Source organism: Furipterus horrens, unplaced genomic scaffold (genome assembly GCF_987537825.1).
Source record: "Furipterus horrens unplaced genomic scaffold, mFurHor1.1.pri manual_scaffold_2, whole genome shotgun sequence".
In the NCBI taxonomy this organism is placed as follows: domain Eukaryota; kingdom Metazoa; phylum Chordata; class Mammalia; order Chiroptera; family Furipteridae; genus Furipterus; species Furipterus horrens.
In genome coordinates, this window is record NW_028327172.1 from 155,939,615 (window position 1) to 155,960,375 (window position 20,761).

General features: G+C 38.7%; 1 protein-coding gene across 1 annotated transcript in view; it reads right to left on the reverse strand.

Annotated features, from left to right (window-relative positions):
• ANKRD26 (ankyrin repeat domain 26) overlaps nt 1–20,761 on the reverse strand; it is a 127,795-nt gene that overhangs the window by 86,830 nt on the left and 20,204 nt on the right. Inside the window, exons 8-10 of the mRNA XM_090267369.1 lie at nt 20,286–20,349; nt 9,131–9,191; nt 8,840–9,039 (exon numbers count right to left, since the gene is read on the reverse strand). Of these exons, the coding sequence (XP_090123495.1) occupies nt 8,840–9,039; nt 9,131–9,191; nt 20,286–20,349 (325 nt within the window). The remainder of the gene's footprint in view (nt 1–8,839; nt 9,040–9,130; nt 9,192–20,285; nt 20,350–20,761) is intronic.

Genomic DNA, 20,761 nt, shown 5'->3' on the forward strand with positions numbered 1-20,761 from the left:
AGAGACCTGTAGTCTCTGCCTCCTCCCCAACCCCCACTGGTCTCCACAGTCAGAAGCAATGATGTTTGATTTTCCCCGGTGCTGGGACCATGAGCTTCAAGGTCCAGTGAGGAGCTGGGAATGCTCCCCAGGTGTCCCTCCTGACTTTAAAATGTGTTACTGTGCTTTCTGCTGGCCTGACACTGCCGTTGCTGCTGCTGCCACCACACCACATCCTCTCCGCCCCAGCTCTGCCCCTCCTACCTGTCTGGATGAGTATTTCTTCTTTATATCTTTGCTGGACTTCCATGCAGTTTAATTTTCTGGAACGTCTGGTTGTTTCTAGTTTTGAGGTAGTTGTATTACTTCTTAGTTGTGGAGGGAGACGCAGTGTGTCTCTCTATGCCTCAATCTTGGCCAAAAGTCACGAGTTACCGTCCTGTGTCCATTTTAATGCTGGTGTAATTCTAGGTAAGTTCCTTGTAGTTTCCCTGGAGTTCTTTGCTGTTTTCTTTGAGCTCGCTGTACTCACTGCGCTTCCCTATAATCCATATTTTGAATACCAGGTCTGATAGTTTGCTTTCCTCTATTTCATTTAGCACTCTTTCTAGGGATTCCTCCTTTCCTTTCTATGTGGGGTTGTTTTCTCTGTCTTCCCATTTTATTTTTTTTGTGACTTTCTTGTTTGTTGCTGCTTCTTAGATTGACCTGGACTTCCTGGATCTGCCCCTGCTGGCGTCAGATCTTGTACCAGTCTGGGCCTAGGCAGCCTGTTGGAGATTACCGGACATCTACTGCCTTTGTCTGTCTCCTTTAGTTGTTAATCTATTTAAACCGTGATGAACCATTAGGCTTAAGCACCAAAGGTGGGGCAGATTAATTCCTGCACGTTGGGCTATTGCTTCCCCTCAAGCTGAAGCCACTTCGAGGGGAGTGGTCTGCCTGTAGTATGGGGAATGAGTCATCACTGGGACCCAGTCGGCTGCTCCCTCAGTTCTCTCCTCAAAGCCATTGCCCCAAACTCTTCTTAAGCATCTCTAGTCCTCTCTGCCCTCCCTCTGCTTGAGCCCAGGGTAAATGGGTGCCAAAATATTTTCGTACGTGATCCTGCCCTTCTCAGGGGGAACCCCTGGCTGCTGAGATGTTTCTCAGTCCCTTCAGCTGCCACCCGTGGGAGCCCAGTCAGCTCTTTCATGTCTCCACACTCCCTACAGGTCACGTTGTGATGAAGCGACCTTTTCTGTATGTACATGGTTATAAGGCTTCTCTTCAGCTAGTGTTCTGTTGGTTATTCCATATGATTTCTCCACAATTAAGTTGTAATTCCAGATTGGCCCTGGGAGGAGGTTAGTGTAGCTTCCACTTACTCCTCTGCCATCTTGGATCCCAATGGCATTTTTTATAGAACTAGAACAAAAGGACTTGATACGATAGCAATTTTAAGGAAGAACAAATTTGGAAGTATCACACTACCTGACATCAAACTATAGTAATCAAAGCAGCATGGTACCCACAAAAAAAAACAGACACAGGCCAATGGAATAGAATAGAAAGCCCAGACGTAAAGCCATCCCTATATGGCCACTTAATATACGAAAAGACAGATACATGCAAAAAAATAAAAATAAAAATAAACTACCATCTTACACCATATATAAGAATAAGTTTAAAATGGATTAAAGACTTAAATATAAGACGTGAAGTCATAAAACTTCTATAAAAGAATAGGTAGTAAGCTCTGATATTACTCTTAGGAATATTTGTTATATCTCGTTGTGCAAGGAAACAAAAGAAAAATAAACAAATACCACTACACCAAACTAAAATGTTTTTCACAGCAAAGAAAACCATCAACAAAACAAAAAGACAATCTACTGAATGGGAGAACATATTAACCAATGATACATCTATTAAGGGGCTAATAACCAGAATTTATAAATAACTCTTATAATTCAATACCCCAAAAAACAAATAACCTAATTTAAAATAGCCAAAAACCTGAACAGACATTTCTCCAAAGGGGACATACATATGGCCCACACATATATGAAAAGTAGCTCAATGTCAATGACAACAATGAGAAATCACCTCACACCTGCCAGAATGGTTATCATCAATAAATCAACAAACAACAAGTGTTGATAAGGATATAGAGAACAGGGAACCCTCGTGCAGTGTTGGTGGGAAAGCAGGTTGAGGTAGCCACTAAGGAAAACAGTGTGAAGTTTCCTTAAAAAATTAAAAATAGCCCTGGCTGGTGTGGCTTGGTGCATTGAGTGCCTGCCTGCTAACCAAGGGGTCACTGGTTCGATTCCTTGTTAGGGCATATGCCTGGGTTGCGGGCCAGGTCCCCAGTTGGGGGCATGTGAGAGGCAATCACACATTGATTTTTCTCTCCTTCTCTTTCTCCCTCCCTTCCCTTCTCTCTAAAAATAAATAAATTAAATCTTAAAAAAATTAAAAAGAGAACTACCATATGACCCAACAACTCCTGGGAATATATGTGAAATATCCAAAACACTAATTTGAAAAGATATATGCATCCCTATGTTCATTGCAGCATTATTGACAATAGCCAAAATATGAAAGCGACCCAAGTGCCCATCAATAGACAAATGGATAAAGATTTAGTAAATGTTTACAATGAAATACTACTCTGCCATAAAAAGAATAAAATCTTACCATTGTGACATGGATGGACATACAGGGAATTATGGTACGTGAAATAAGTCAGACAGAGAAAGACAAAACTATATGACTTCATTAATATGTGAAATCTAAAGAACAAAATAAAGAAATAAAGAAAATAGAAACATTCATACATACAGCGAACAAACATAAGGGTACCTGCATGAGAGGGGAGTGGGGTGGATAAGTGAAAGAGGTGAAAGGAATAGAAAGTTACAAAACTGTCACAGGGATGTAAAGTCAGTCGGCAGCCGTCCGTCTCGAGAGACGATGGTGTAGCTTCTTAAGAGTCTATCTGCACCACCGAGAATGGCTGTGCAGTCCGACTCGGGAGTGACACGGTATCTGTCTCCTCCCGTGTTGAATTGACATCTTGCGATGACGCTGGAGTGTCCTCTCCAGTGAAGCTGAAGCTACAGAGCCTGGGCAGGGTGATATGGAGGGTCTGCTGTTGCCCATGCAGCAGACCCCCCCTCTCTTCGCAGCTGAAGGGTCCAAGGGAAAGACGGAGTCAATACAGCTTGGCTTCAGGTGCGCCGCAGGAGTTGCCGGTGTTGACTACAACGTCAAACCGCCTTAGGGACTCCGGCTCCGGATTTTCTGTCGGGGTTTACTCCCTTAGCCTTTCCCCTGAAGAGGTATGCCGCAAGGCAGCGAAGGTTTTTTGGAGTCAGAGTTTTCCTTCTCTGAATACATAATATTAGAAAAAAAGACAGTCCATGGTCAGTGTCAGAAAGGGCACCCGAGGATTGTGGGAACGCAGAAGAAGCAGCCCATTCAGTTGGAGGGGGTAGGCTTTGTGAATAACGGTGGGATTTTCTCCGGACCCTAAATGCTTTCAAAAGATGGAATCGAGCGGAGAAGGAAGGTATTAGGAGATGGATGGCACACAACCAGGAAAATGCACAAAATATTCGGAGTTGGAGGGTATAGGAAGCTGATTACTCTAATGACCCAGCTGGACAAGAGTTTAAAGCCACATGAAGAAAGCTTCGAATGGCAAGGAAAAGAGTGTGAACATAATTCAAGGGGTAACGGGCAGCCAGCTAAAGGTTTGAAACAGCGACTCAGAACACTCAGATTGCTAACACTGGCCTGCGGATCAGGGAATTGGGAATTACGGAACAAACGTGGCCTCTTTTTTCCATTCCTGCAGCCCTCTCATCCTCATTAAGTTTCCGTTCTGATTGCTAAACATGCCTGAGTGTTTCAGCCCTTTCTCACTTAACAGGCTCTTCTTCCATACTTGTTACCCTTCTCTGGATATAATTTCCTTTCTCCCATAGGAAGAGAAGCGCATGGCATTACCAAAGGCACTTGCATAATTTAAACAAACAAACTCTTGATGGATGGATAAATTTAATCCCCACCCTGGCCTCTTTTCTTTACTGGGTAGCTCTATTGGGAGTGCTCGAGAGAAAGTCAAGTACAAGTTCCAAGTGGGCTCTCTTGTCTACGGTGTCACACCTTGGGGCCTTGGTTATATTTAAATCCTTCCCTTCATTCTGATTTGGGTTTGCTCTGATTTATAGTTGAACCTGATATGTTGTGTATTTTCCCCCTTAGGGAATTTTATGGATGCCAACCTGAAATTTATACCCTCTCTGCTGCATCTAAATATGTGTCACATGATTGCTTGTATTTTCTTAAAGTTTCCTCTTTTCCTTTTCACAGTAGTGATAGTTAACCTCTCGATGATCATTACATTGGTGTTCCTTCATTCCCATTTTCCCTAGCTAGAAAGGTTAACCTGTCCGTGGCTGATGTGTGCACACGTTGCACGTCATTTGTGGATTCACTGAGTCCTCATAGTAAGTCTCTTTAGCAGCAGCGCAACAGAAAAGCCCTAATAAAGTCCCACTTCTCCTAATAAAGGGTTGATGCTATTGCAGGTTAAAACCATGTTCAACCACGCTGTATACACAAATGCCACCACCCAATGTCTATATGGAAGCTCTCAGGAGTTCAAAATACCTGTGGATGTTTCCTTATTGTTGTACACAAAAGTCCTCAGCAGCTTCTCAATCCCCACACCCTGCAGACACTTTCTAGTGAGTGCCTCCCTCATTTCTTCGTGTTACAGAACATGTGTACCTCAGATCCGTCACCTTGGCTGGGGCCTCCGCCTGAAGCAAGCTAGCCTCAGACTGTCCTTGGCACATGGTCTCACCTCTATCAAGTCTTTGCTCCAGTGTCACCAGGGATGTAAAGTACAGCACAAGGAATATAGTCAATAATAGTATAATAACTATGTATGGTGACAGGTGGGTACTGGTATTATCAGGAGATCACTTTATAAATTATATAATTGTCAGACTACCATGCTGTACACTTGAAACAAATATTAAATAACATTGAGTGTCAACTGTAGTTTAAAAATTAAAAATAAAATGAAATGTAACATTATCTTAATTTAATTATTATGACAGTATTTTTTACTGAGTGAGGTAAAGTTCACAAAATATAAAATTATCCTTTTTAAAGTGAAAAATTCAGTAGCATTTAGAACATTCACATATTGTGCAACCATCAGCTCTAGTTCCAGAACATATTCATCATACCAAAAGAAACCCCATTCTCATTAAACAAATACTCCCAGTTCCCCCATCCCCAGTCCCTGGAAAGCACTAACTTACCTTCTGTCTCTATGATTAATTTATTCTGGATATTTCATATGAAAGAAATCATACAATTAAAAATAACTTAAAAAAACGAATCTCTACCAAAAGAAAAGTAATTTTAATTTTATTTAGGAGTATTTCAGCTTAAAATTTACTTCTCATTTAATGAGCAGATTAAGAACTTCTTATATAATCATAATTTTTATTTTTATTTTTTAAGTTATATTTTATTGATTATGCTATTAGCTGTTCTGATTTTCCCCATTTTCCCCCCTTCCACCCAGCACCCCTACTTCCTCAGGAAACCCCCCCCCCCATTGTTCATGTACGTTGGTTATGCATATCAGTTCTTTGGATACTCCATTTCCTACACTGTACTTTACATCCCCATAGCAATTCTTAACTACCTATTTGTACTTGTGCGTCCCCTCACCTGTTCACCCATTCCCCCACACCCGCCTCTCATCTGGCAAACATCAAAATGCTCTCCATATCCATGATTCAGTCTCTGTTTTCTTGTTTGCTCAGTTTGTTTTTTAGATTCAGTTGTTCATAGATATGTATTTCTGCCATTTTATTGTTCATAGTTTTATTCTTCTTTTTCATAAATAAGTCCCTTTAACATTTCTCATAATAATGATTTGGTGACAATGAACTCCTTTTAGTTTTTCTTGTCTGGGAAGCTCTTTATCAGCCCTTGAATTCTAAATGTTAGCTTTGCTGGGTAGCGCAATCTTGGCTATAGGTCCTTGTTTTCATGACTTTGAATACTTCTTAGTCAATCCCTTCTAGCCTGCAGTTTCCTTTGAGAAATTAGCTGACAGTCTTATGGGAACTCTCCTGTAGGTAACTCTCTGCTTTCCTCTGGCTGCTTTTAAGATTCTCTCTTTACCTTTAACCTTTGGCATTTAAATTATGTGTCTTGAAGTGGGCCTCTTTGCATCCATCTTGTTGGGGATTCTGTGCTTCATGGACTTGCATGTCTATTTCCTTCACCAAGTTAGGGAAGTTTTACTATTTTTCTCAAATAGATTTCCAATTTCTTGCTCTTTCTCATCTCCTTCTGGCACCTATATGGTATGAATGTTGGACATCTTGAAGTTGTCCCAGAAGGTATTTATATTATCCTCATTTTTTTCCTGATTCTTTCTTCTTCTCATTCTTATTGGTTGTTTTTTGCTTCTTTAGGTTCCGAATCATCGGTCTGATGCTCATCTTCATATACTCTACTTTTGTTTCCCAGTAAATTGTTCTTTATTTCAATTACTGTATCCTCCCTTTCTGACTGTATCTTCTTTATGCAGTTGAGATCCTCACTAAATTCCCTGAGCAACATTATAACCAGTGTTTTGAACCCTGCATCTGATGAATTGCTTATCTACATTTTGTTTATTTCTTTTTCTGGAGATTTATTCTGTTCTTTCATTTGGGCCACGTTTCTGTGTCTCCTCATTTTGGCAGACTGCCTATGTTTGTTCCTATGTATTAGGTAGTGCTGCTTTGACTATATGTCTTGGTAGTGTGGCCAAATTTAGTAGGTGCCCTGTAGAGTCCAGTGGTGCAGCCTCCCCTACCACCCAAGTTGGGTACTCAAGGTATTCCCTTCGTGTGGGCTGAGTACACCCTCCTCTTATAGTTGAGCTTTGATTGATGTTAGGTCAATGGGAGGGATTTACCTAGCTAGTCAGCTGCAAGGACTGGCTGTGACTACTGACCACCAACCTCTTCCCTCCATGGAGGATCAGTGTGCAGAGGTAGGGTGGTGGTGCTCTGTGTCTATAGCTGTCTGCTGGGTGCACAAACTCTAGGATTTCCCAGGTGTTGCAGGGCAAGGTCACTCCCCCCACCTGTGCTTTTCCCAGGGCCACTCTGCCTGAGCTATAAAGCAATCCGAGATGGCTGCTACTTGTGCTGGGCTTTGAGATTCCCAGGCAAAGCTGAGCTTTGCATCTAGGCTGGCTGTTGCTAGTGCCAGGCCTGGGGCTCACTAAAGTCAGCTGTTACTTGTGTGATAGGGTTTAGGAAATTGTGAAGCATGAACCAAGACCATCCATTCATATGGAAAAGCAGCATGAGTGGGCTTGTATGTTGGGTGTGGTGGAGTCTCTGGAGACCTCCAAGACGGATTGAAAATTGTAGCCCAGCTGATGAAGTGGCATCAGCTTGCTGGCTCTGTTGGGGGAGGGTCTAGAAAAGAGATAATGGCCTCTGTTTGCCTTGATGCCAGACAATTCAGTTTCTCTCTCTATGCCACTGGTGCCTTTCAAGCTGCTACTCTGATGCTGGAATTCTGAGGGAATGAGTCTGAGTAGGTGAGTCCATGTATGGGTACTTAAAGATGAACTGCTTGGGGCTCCAGCAGTTTCTTCCAGCGACTCAATTCCCACTGGTTTTTGCAGCCACAATTTGTGGTGACTTATCTTCCAGGCACTGGAACCCTTGGGCTGAGGAGTCTGTGACTCCTTACTCTTAAGATATCCCTCCTGAATTTTTATCCACCATACATGGGTGTGGGTCCAGCCCACTCTACGTCTACGTCCCTCTTACCAGTCTGGATGGATTTGGTTTCTTTAATTCCGTAGTTGATATCTGACTGTTCTGAGTGATGGTTGTTCTATATTTTAGTTGTAATTCTGATATGGATGTGCGAGGAGGCGAGCCATGTCAGCCTATGCAGTCATCTTGACAGGAAGTCCCCATAATCATAACTTGTAATTTTAATGAATGAAACACAAAATAAAATGCTTATTTTCTCTCATTACTGGCAAAAAAAAAAAAAAAATTGGAAACACCTACCCAGATTATACTGAAGTGTAAGATAAATTAATTTAGAAAGTTAAGTACATACCAAAGAGTTAATACATTATTAACAAGAAAAAGAAGGGCAAAAATTCATAATTCATAATAAATCTGATAAGGCCTAAAACAGATTTCAATTTTCATTATTTATGCACACAGGTTTGCTAGGTAAAATATAAGATATCAATTTATTAAACTTAAAGATGAGCATTTTAAAAAACAACTTTAAATGAAAACAATTACATTTTCCTTTAGTTCTTCATAAAAATAAGCTATAAGTAATTCAGAAGAGTCTGAGCAGTTTTTCATTATCTAGGCTTCTTTTTCTAATTTATACTTAAAATTATTTCTATCATATTTCATAATACAGTGAGTTCCTGCCTTCACTTTAGTCCCCTATTTCTGTTGTTTCTTTATAATAATCTTTTCATCTTGACACTGTTATTAAATCTTTATTTTCATTTGCTCTTCTTAAATGAAATTTTCTCCTTCATCCTGTTCATTATCTTCACGTACATCTACCTGTTCTTTCCAGTTGCTTTCAAATTTTTCCCTTCCATTATGGCATATGTAAGAACTGTTAAATCCCAATCCTGTACATATATTGCTCTTCTTATTATACTTGTTTTCTATTATGATCTTGAGGAATTCCATTTTTTTTCTAGGATCTTTATCATTACTATATAAGGCGCAGGGGTATAGTGAGTGAAAAAGCATGAAATAAAAACATTTAAAGTAACAAAACAACTTACCTCTGTAAGAGCAATGACTGCTAAGGACATGGGAGGACCTTTTAGAAGAGGTTCAAGTGATGAATAGGCTGGTGGAGAAAAGCCCTGGACTACTTCTGATGTGTTGGGAAACGTTTCAACCACATCTTCATTTTCACTATGAAAATTATTGTTCTCATATAAGGTCCCATTTTCTGATCTCACAACAGCATAATTTGCATCTGCAGTAAAACACAGTAAATAATACATGAAAAGATCTGTAACTTCTAATCAGTGAATAACACAAATACAGACAGCCTTCAGGTAGCTTACTGTTTTGGGGGGTTTGTTGAATAGCATTCATTAGCTTTCTTAAACTTGGCTTCATGACATTCTAGAAAAAAAAATCATATCTTTAAGTATCAAATTTGAAAACAGTAATAATATTCAGCATTCCTATGTGATCTCACACAAAAATTAAATCATTCAGATGTAAAGTCATATCCCAGTTCTGCCATTTACTAACCTTCATCTTCTCATGGGGTGAGGATTATGAGTTATTTTACCTCTGTATGAATATTATGAAAATATTACAATATCCATTAGATTATTAGATATCCACTAGGTAGTTCAGAGTACTACTACAAAAAATTAACATTAAGAAAATCAAATTGTTTATTTTTATATTTTATAATTATTATGCCTGATATAATTACATGAATTATTTCTTGTATGGGGAAGTACAAGAGTTTAGTTTTTAGTAGTATTTAGGTAGGTTGGCATTGCAAATAGAAGGTTGCTTTTATTCTGTTTATCAAAAAGCTAAGAAGAAATGATTGTTTAAATTAAGCTTCCTCCAAGAAAGAGAAAAGAATAAACCTGTGGGGCCACACACATATTAAACAGAAAGCCATGACCAACTATGTTGACAAAGAATACACAGAGAGATGGACTGAAAAAACTGACACTGAAGAAATGTTTTTGTGCAAGAAAAAACTTCGGCTAGTTGTAAATCAAGAAAAAAAGGTGGGGGAAGAGAAAGAAAAACAAGAGATATAACCAGTTAATCAAGAATAAGCCTAAGAGAAGAAAAACAAAAGAAAAGCATAATATGGAGAAAAGATATATATAATTTCAGTGTATATGAATATATTTATAATATGAGTAATACACTAGTCATCGTCGGCAGCCGTCCGTCTCGAGAGACGATGGTGTAGCTTCTTAAGAGTCTATCTGCACCGCCGAGAATGGCTGTGCAGTCCAACTCGGGAGTGACACGGTATCTGTCTCCTCCCGTGTTGAATCGACATCTTGCGATGACGCTGGAGTATCCTCTCCAGTGAAGCTGAAGCTACAGAGCTAGTATTATTAGGAATATATTTTGAATAAAGGCTTCTGTTTTATACATATTTTATTATGTTTTTATATACAATTTTGTAAAATATAAATATATATAAAATAAAAAGCCTCTATTTTATATATTTTTGTCTACTAAAATACACAAATTTTATAAAATTATTAAGTATGTATAAAAGAAACATTATATATGAGATACAAATATATAAAAATATGTATGAAAATACACAAAATAGAGGCTACCACTGTAATAAAAAGTTTAATTCTGTCACATAAAATAATTCATTCAGTTATCTGAACATGGTCATCTAGGACAACTCGAAGCTGTAAATTATTACTAGAGAGAGAGGAAAATAGGGAAAAAAATGTTTCTAACACATCTGCTTTCCACTTGGAGAAAGAATAAATAACCAGATTCTAAGGAAAATTGTATGGCTTGAAAAGATATACATTTAATGGAACATGAGATGGGGCTATGAAAAGGTTAAATTTTTTATTCTAAGATTATAAGCTCACATATTTCTTATTTCCTAATTAGTTATGACATATTTCCTCAACATGACTCAATTGAATTTGTCATATTTCTAGAAATTCAAATAATTGAATTAGGATATTTGATGCCTTTAACATTTCATTACACAGAACTCCATTTGTCTGTTCATTTATACTACATTCAAAAATATTAAAAAATGCTTTTTACTTGTAAGGCCTTATTCTAAGTGCTCCAGGATATGCCCAGTTATGTTTCCTAATCTCCAGAGTAGCTTATAGTGATGCAGGAAATTTAAAATGAATATTTAAATAACTATAATAATAAAACATCTGAACATTTACAAGATGATAGAGGATTTTGGATAAATATTTTTTAAAAATATAATACAAAAATTGCTTTTTTGGCTTCTGGTCGAGATGGTGGAGCAGGTAAATGCTGTGCTTGACTCCTTCCAAGACCATATCAATATTATAAATTGCAGAACAACAACCCTCGAGAACCACCTTAAAACTAGCTGAACAGAACACAAACATACTCATTGACTGATGCAATCACTCTGAGCGCTAGAGCTGGGTAGTCGCTGTAAAAACATCAGGGACATATGAGGAGGAACTGAATTGTCTGGCTTCAGGGCAAGGCTGGAGGATAAGCTCCCTCCACCACCTTGTTCCTATGTTGAGCTCTCTCCACACAGAGCTGGTAGGTGGAGGTGAACTCTATGCACAGGCTGGAACCTTTCTGTGTGGCTGTTATTTACAAGTTGCTGCCCTTGACCCATGCTGTGGATTTCCCTAAAATCTCTCAAAAGACACAAACTCCAAACAAGCAGCACCTGATATTGGCATGTCCTGTAACTCTTGCTAAGCAGCTCCCAACTGCAATAGTAGCAGCCAGCCTCAAGTCACAGCATAGCTTCTCTCAGGAGCCTCCAAGGAAAGCACAGGCAGCTACCACCAGGTGGCCCCAGCTGGACATAAGCAGCAGCTGACATGGGACTGCACTGGAGCCCTTCCCAAGAGGCCCTAGTACTGACACACCTGTGACAAGCTTCAGACAACACCAGAACACCACCCAATTAGCTTCACAAATGACAAACACAAAAGGGTAGTCTCAGCAGGCATCAGAATCCTGCAATAACAAATTTCACTCGGTGACGTTGATCCCCAACACAATAGCTAACCACAACCTATCCTACAGCCAGTCAGCCTGATGGTCAATACCACCCACTGATATGGCAACAGCAATCAAGGCTCAAATATAACAGAAAGGCACACACAACCAACAAGCACCCAGCTCAGGTGATCAGGGAGATTATACCACTGGTCTCCACAGAACACCAACTACATAAGGCCACCCTACTGAGACTCGGAGACGTAGCAGTTCTACTTAATACACATAAACAAAGACAGGCAGCCAAAATGAAGAGACAAAGAAATATATTCTAAATGAAAGAACAGGAAAAAACTTCAGAAAGAGAAATAAACAAAATGGAGGCAAGCAATCTACCAGATACAGAGTGTAAAATACTGGTAAAAAGGATGATCAATGAATTTTAAAAAAAGAGTAGATGAACTCAGTGAGAACGCCAACAAAGACAATAAACATAAAAAACGACACAGTTCTTCGAGCCAAGATGGAGGCGTAGGCAGACATGCTGTGTCTCCCTCCACAATTAAGAACGATTACATCTACCTCAAAACTAAAGAAGACAACCAGAAGGATCAGAAAATCGAACTGAATGGAAATCCAGCAAACAAAGAAATAAAGAAGGAATACTCATCCAAAAAGATAGGAGGGGCAGAGCTGGGGTGTGGGGGAGGAGAAGATGTGGTGTGGCAGTGGCGGCAGCACGGCAGTGGCTGTGGCCAGTGGCAAAAAGCACAGTCATAATTTTAAAAGTAGGGAGGGAAAGCTGGGGAGCAACGCCAATCCCAGACCAGACCCTGCAGCTCAATGGAAAATAAAGCAACGTTGCTTCTGACTGTGAAAACCAGTGGGAGCTGGGGAGGAGGAAGAAACTGCTGGCCTCTCAGCAGAGTCCATTTGTTTAGAGGGCCCCCATGGTCCTAGAACATCCACAAGCCCACCCATTCTAGGAACCATCACCAAGCAACAGCAAGTGGGAGCCAGTCGCATATGGGAAGTGGGAGAGTTGCCTGAGAGGGGACAAGTACTGAGCAAGCGGCATTGTTCCCTCTCAGACCCCTCTCCTCCATACAGCACCACACGTGGTGAAACACGTCATCCCACACTGACGAATACCTAAGGCTCCATCCCTTACAACGTAACAGGTGCGACAGCTCTAAGACACAGAGGCAAACACAGAAAGCTGTCAAGTTCAGGAGACAGAGAGCTATTGCCCTAAAAGAGAGTAGATCAAGGTTCCACTAGGGGAACTAAGCGACGAGAAGACAGCCAACCTAACGGATGCAGAGTTCAAAACACTGGTGATAAAGATGCTCACAGACTTGACAGAGAAGATTAAGTATGACAAACATCTAAGGGAAGAAATGAAAGCTATGCTAAGTGAAACGAAAAAATATCCACACAAAAACAGTGGTGAAGGGAAGGAAACCAGGGTTCAGATAAGTGATTTGGAACATAAGGAAGAAAAAAAGTCAACTAGTACAGAAGGAAGAAAAAAGAATTGAAAAAAAGGAGGAAGGGCTTAGTAATCTCTGGGACAACTTTAAACATGTGAACATAAGAATCATGGGGGTGCCAGAAGGAGAAGAGCAAGAGCAAGAAATTGAAAGCTTATGTGAAAAAATAATGAAGGAAAACTTCACAATTTCCTGAAGGAAATAGACATACACGTCCAGGATGCACAGAGAGTCCCAAACAAGCTAGACCCAAAGAGGACCGCTCCAAGACTCATCATAAGCAAAATGCCAAAGGTTAAAGATAAAGAGAAAATTCTAAAGCACCAAGAGAAAAGCAGAGAGTTAGCTACAAAGGAGTGCCTATAAGATTATTAGCTGATTTCTCAAACAAAGTTTGCAGGCAAGAAGGAACTGGCAAGATCCTCTTCGACAAATGGTATTGGGAGAACTGGATTGGGACATGCAAAAAAAATGAAACTAGACCACCAACTTACACCATACAACAGAATAAACTCAAGATGGATCAAACACTTAAATGTAAGCCATGACACCGTAAAAATCCTAGAGAAAAACATAGGCAGGAAAATTTCAGATATCCTGCATAGCAACATTTTCACTGATATATCTCCTAAGGCAAGGAAAATAAAGGAAAGAATAAACAAGTGGGACAACATCAAACTAAAGAGTTTCTGCGCAGCAAAAGAAAAGATCAGCAAGATGAAAAGGGAACCAACCATATGGGAAAATATATTTGCCAATGACACCTCAGACAAGGGATTGATCTCCAAAATATATAAATAACTTATACGACTCAACACCAAGAAAACAGACAATCCAATTAAAAAATGGGCAAAGGATCTGAACAAACACTTCTCCAAAGAGGACATACAGTGGGTCCATAGACATATGAAAGAATGTTCAACATCACTAGCCATCAGAGAGATGCAAATAAAAACCACAATGACATACCGCTTTACACCAGTCAGAATGGCCATCATCAACAAATCAACAAACAACTCGTGCTGGAGAGGATGTGGAGAAATGGGAACCCTGGTGCACTGCTGGTGGGAATGCAGGCTGGGGCAGGCACTATGAAAAGCAGTTTGGACTTTCCTCAAAAAACTAAAAATGGAACGACCTTTTGAACGAACAATTCCATTGCTAGGATTATATCCAAAAAATCCTGAAACACCAATTCAAAAGAATCTGTGCACCCCTATGTTCATAGCAGCACTATTTACAATAGCCAAGTGCTGGAAACAACCTAAGTGCCCATCTGTGGATGAGTAGATCAAAAAACTGGTACATTTACACAATGGAGTACTATGTAGCAGAAAGAAAGAAGGAACTCCCACCATTTGCAACAACATGGATGGAACTAGAGAGAATTATGCTTAGCGAAATAAGCCAGGCAGCAAAAGAAAAATACCTTATGCTGTCACCTATTACAGGAAACTAATGAACAACACAAACATATGAGCAAAATTGAACCAGAGGTATGTAAACAAGGAGTAGACTAACAGTAACAAGGGGGGAGGCGGGAGGGAGAGAAGGGAGTAAGAAGGAAAAGGGTCTAGTCAAAGAACATGTATAAATGACCCACGAACATGGACAACTGACTGGGAACTAAATGTAGGAGAAGGAGGGGACAGGGTGCAAGTAAGCAAGAAGGGGGAAAAAAGTGGGACAACTGTAATGGAAAAAGAAACAAAAAATTTTTAGTTGGGGGGAAATAAAAATATGAAGAATGGAAATGCCAGTTCAGTGAATATTAGAAGGACAAGGATTTTCCATCACACTGTGTATTTTTCTCCCTATCTGATCACTCCAGAGTTTAGCATTCTAAAGAAGAAAGTAATGACATAAGTTTCTTTGCATACAACTAGTAAGACCAGTTTTTAATGGATGTTTTTGTTGTTTTTGTTTTTGTTTTTACCAAGACTGTGACTGGAATATCATGCCTAAAGGAGACATGCTTGGGCTCTGGTTGTTACCAAAAAACCCTGAGGAACTAAGGTTGACCTTAGAAGGTAATAAAAGCCCATGAGATAAAAGGCCTGGTACCGTGGTTGGTTGTACAGTCCACAGCAATCTTTCCAGGGAAGGAATGAAGGTTGTTTTCCTGAAAGGTGGCTAGAAGAGACCTTAAGGCACAATGGAAAACCAGAAGGACTTGGAAAAGACAGGGGTGTACACGCAAAGCTGAATGCCAGGTATATGACTCAGCTTCTGTGCCCTGAAGGGCAGGCTGAAGGTCACCCTAAATGTTCCTTGCATAAGTTCCAGCAAAGCAGAACTGAAGATAATAAGGGATCATTTGCTGCTCTTGTTGTGTTTATGCAAATGAACAGGATAAATTAAAAATGGACTTAATGCTGTTCCTTTAATGACAAGGAGAGTATTCTTAGGGAGAAAAATCATTATTCAAGGATAATCACAATGCTCAGTGGTAGACTATAGAGTAGTGCAGCAAGCCATCTTTAAAGTTTTTTTTCATTTAAAATGTTTTCACTTGAAAGTTAAACTATGTCTGTGGTATCATCAAAGATATTTAATTTACAGGCAAGAAGAATGTCAAATGCCCTGAAACTGGATGTCTTTCCAATAAGACAGTCTTACAGATTTAGAGACTTGTTTGTGGGTTATGTTACATAAATTAACATGTGTTTTCTGTTTTCAAAGGGCATAAGCCTAGGATCTCATTACCTGAGTGATTATCTGTATGTATAGGCCTCACTTAATCCTGTCTGCAGCGCTGCCTCCTGAGACTCAACGGTTTGGCTGAACTAAGTGGCTGGGTTGGTGAAGAATGGGGTGGTCTGTGGGCTTCACTTTAAAGCTGGTTCCTGTTTTCTATCCTAATGGCTTGGACCGAAAAGGTCCAGAGGTCTGAGGGGGGGAAACCTAAAATATTCCCCTCAGCCCAAACTAAGTATAGTAGGCAAAAGGGTTTTGGAAAAGTGTGAGGTGCCTTGCACACCTTCCTCCAAAGAAGCCCTTTTTTCTCTAATGTGGGACATTGAAAAATTAATGCCTGCCTTTTTTCATCTAGTAGTTATGGATTGAATGATGCCTTTTAACCTTGTTGCCAAATCTGTTGCCCCCAGAATACAACAAGGATGGCAACCTGTTAAACCAAGTACGCCGTTGTCCAGGGACAGCCAACCGACCTGGAGTCTGAACGATCCTTCCCCATGTGGGAAGGCCACCTTCCCCTCCACACCTCCACTCTTATTAGGGGTTTCTGGACCTAAGGGTAGGTAGGATGACGACCATGTCCAGCTTGAAGCAGCTAGTAGCTAGAGGAGCATCAGATTATTTTTTTAAAAAGAATAATTTAGGAAAGGGTGAAGCCAGAGAACTTGGATTCACGACCCATGGGTATGGACTGGGGGTGGTGGGATTGCTGGGGGAAAGGGGTGCTGGGAAGAGGGGAATAAAGGGGGAAAAATTGGAACTATTATAACTATATATTCAATAAATTATACTTAAAAACAGTAAACAACATAAAAAATAAATAAATAAATAAAAGGGACTCGCAAGAAGTATTCCAAGTGATAAAAAGCAAAGACCTACAACCAAGATTACTGTATACAGCAAAGCTATCATTTAGAATGGAAGGGCTGATAAAAGTGCTTCCCAGACAAGGTAAAGCTAGAGGAGTTCATCATTACGAAGCCATCATTGTATGAAATGCTAAAGAGACTTATTGAAGGAAAAGAAGATCAAAACTATGAACATTAAAATGACAACAAACTCACAACTATCAACAACAGGATCTAAAAAATAAAAACAAAAACAAACTAAGCCAACAACCAGAACAGAAACAAAATCATAGGTGTAGGCATCATTTGGAGGGTTATCAGCTAGGAGGGGGAAGGGGCAGAAAGGGGGAAATGGTACATTGATTAAGAAGCATAATTGATAGATACAAAATAGACAGGGGGAAGTTAAGAATATAGGAAAGGGTGAAGCCAAAGAACTTATATGCATTGACCCATGGACATGAACTAAGAGGGGTGGGATTCCTGGAGGGAAGGGTGGTACTAGGCAGAGGGGAGCAAAGGGAAAAGAAACTGGGACAACTATACCACCAGAATCAATAAAATATTCTTAAAAAATAAAATATATATTTTTTAAAAATTAATGAAAATGACATAGAAATTAAAGCTATATAACTGCAATGAAAAATACATTAGCTGGAATCCACAGTCAATTACATGATGCAGAAGATCTATTCAGTGATTTGGAATACAAGGTAGTGGAAAACACCCAATCAATAAAACAAAGGAAATATATTTAATAAAAATAAAGATAGCTATTGGGACCTCAGGGGTGACATCAAGCATAAGAACATTTACATATAGAGGTACAAGAATGATGAGAGCAAAGGATTGAAAAGCTATTTGAGGAAATAGTAACTAAAAGCTCATCTTTCCTGACCGAGAAAATAAACATACAAATCTAGAAAGCACAGGGCGCCCCCGCCAAATGAACCCAAAGAGACCCACACCAAGACACAACATAATTAAAATGATAAAGGTAGACAAAAAGAAAAAAAAGAATCTAAAAACAGCAAGAAAAAACACATTTAGTTACCTACAAGGGAGTTCCCATAAAACTGTCAACTGATCTCTCAACAGAAACCTTGCAGACCAGAAGGGATTGGTACAAAATATTCGAAGTAATAAAAAGCAAGAACCTACAACCACAAACATGATTACTCTACTCATCAAGGATATCATTTAGAATCACAGGAGATGTAAAGACAGAAATAAATAGAGTTCATCATCACCAAACCAGTATTATAAGAATGTTATAGGGATTTCTTGGAAAAAAAATATATAGATGAATAATGAAATGGAAATAACTACATAACTATCAATAATTATTTTAAGTGTAAATTAATTAAATACTCCAAAGAACATAGTGTGGCTGAGTAAGAAAACAAAACCCATATATGTGACATCCACCTAAAAAGTTTTGCACAGGGAAAAAAAAAAAAAACATCAACAGGAAAAAAAAGAACAACCTAAAGAATGGGTGAAGATATTTGCCAATGATACATCCAAAATAAAGGGTTAATATCCAAAATATATAAGGAACTCATAGAACTTAGCATTAAAAACATAAACAATCCAATTAAAAAATGGGCAGAGAATCTTAATAGATAATTCTTCAACAAGGGCATACAGATGGCCAATAGACATATGAAAAGATGTTCAACATCCCTATTCATAAGAGAAATGCAAATTAAAACCAATTGGAGATGTCACCTCACACCTGTCAGAATGCCTATCATCAATAAGTCAACAAACAAGTGTTGGTGAGGATGTGAAGAAAAGGGAACTCTGGTGCACTGTTGGTAAGATAATAAATTGCAGCAGCCCCTGTGGAAAACAGTATGATCCAGCAATACCACATCTGGGTATTTATTTGAAGAAAGTCAAAACACTAATTCGAAAAGATCCATGCATCCCTGTGTTCACTGCATCATTATTTACACTAGCCAAGATATGGAAGCAACTATAATGTCCATTAATAGGCAATTGGATTAACAGGAGGTGGTACATACATACAATGGAATATTACTCAGCCATAAAAAATGATGAGATCTTACTATTTGAAATAACATGAAACAGTGATTTTCAACCTTTTCCATCTCATGGCACACATAAACTAATTACTCAAGTTCTGTGGCACACCCAAAAATATATTTTTTGCCGATATGACAAAGACAGATATCATTTTGATTCTTTCACTCCAGATCAGATGGCTATTGTCGTGTTGACTCTTGCCATTTAAAACAATTTTACAATCTAAGAGAAAAGAGGTCATGACTAAACAGTCCAGCATTGCATGTTTTAAAAATTCTTGCTGCACACCAGTTAAAAATCACTGACATGGGTAGACTTAGAAGGTATTGTACTAAGTGACGTAAGTTGAAAAGAGAAAGATGAATACAGTATGATTTTACCTATGTATGGAATCTAACAAACGAACAAAAAAAGAAACTAATAGATACAGAGAACAAACTAATTAATGATTACCAGTGCTGTGGTGGGGGTGGGGAGGTAGTAAAATGAAGGGATTAAGAACCACAAACTGGTAGTTACAAAACAGTGATGGGGATACAAAATGCAGCACAGGGAATACAGTCAATAATATTATAATGACTATATATGATGTCATGGGAATTCTAGCCTAACTAGGGATATCACTTCGTGATTTATATGACTCTCTTACCACCATGCTGTACACCTGAAACTAATACAATATTGAAGGTTAATTTTAACTGAAATAAAAAGTTTAAAAAGCAACAACAAATTTTCTGAAATTTGATATTTTACTATTTGGTTATTAAGAATTTCTGCTTCTAGAGCTGGTTATTATTTTAAGCAAAACATGTATTCTTTAAATAAATAATTTAAAAGACTCTCAATGGAATGATTTAAAACACAATGGAATCCTTTTGCAATACAGTTTTTGAGAAAGACAATTTAAATTTCTAAAATTACACATTTTGTAATATTATTTCAGTTCAAATAAATATTATTTCTAACCAAGTTAGAAATAAACAAAATAAAACTCTCTCCTAACAATATGATACCAAAATAAAAGCAGTCCAAGGAGAAAAAATACTATATATTATATAATATATAGTTTTGGAACTGAGAGACATCAAGATTTCTTGATTATTACAGTAAGTAATTGGATCCACTAAAGAATCATTTAGGCATGTGTATTGTAAAAATCATGCTGGTATGATTTAGAAGTCACATTAAAAATCCTTATCCCTGATCAAATTTCCTACCTCCTCGTTTGTGGTAAACTTTCCTCCAATATAATTTTTCTATCACTATATATTTCCCAGCCCCCCACCTTCAATACTTAAAGTTAAAAAATATGCAACATATCATATTTCCACCAAAATGGTTTGCTTTGACTAATTTTTCGTTATAAACAAAACAACGATAGGTAGACCACTACTAAATTTTAAGAGCAGGAACATTAATTTCATGACGGAGCACCTTACCTTGGTATCAGAACCGGAGTCTTCATCGTCTGATGTAGGCCATGAATCATCAATGCCAGGGTTGCTGGAATGCCTTTAGAGTAAAAATAGCCAACAAAAATTTTCATTTCTTTAATAAACCAACCAAAAACCTGAGTGAAAGGTCAGCTATCTGTGTATTAAATGAAGATTCTTGATATAATTAAAATTTGGCCTGTTTTAGAAAAGCTGTCAGGTATCTATTTCTGTCTTCACCTCTCCCAATCTATGAACTAGTCAATGAAGATATGCTCTAAGTTCCCACAAAGGGTGACAGCCAATATACAGGCAAAGCCTGAAGTTAATTTTTCACCAGAAGTCCTGAAGCCTGAATTAAAAATCCAATAAATGGCTGACATAACTTTTGACTCCTGAACTGGAAAAGATCTGATGACCTGAATCAAGGTGGAAAGACAGACTGTTTCTTCTCCATTGTCTGTCCTTGGTTTAAGGACTAA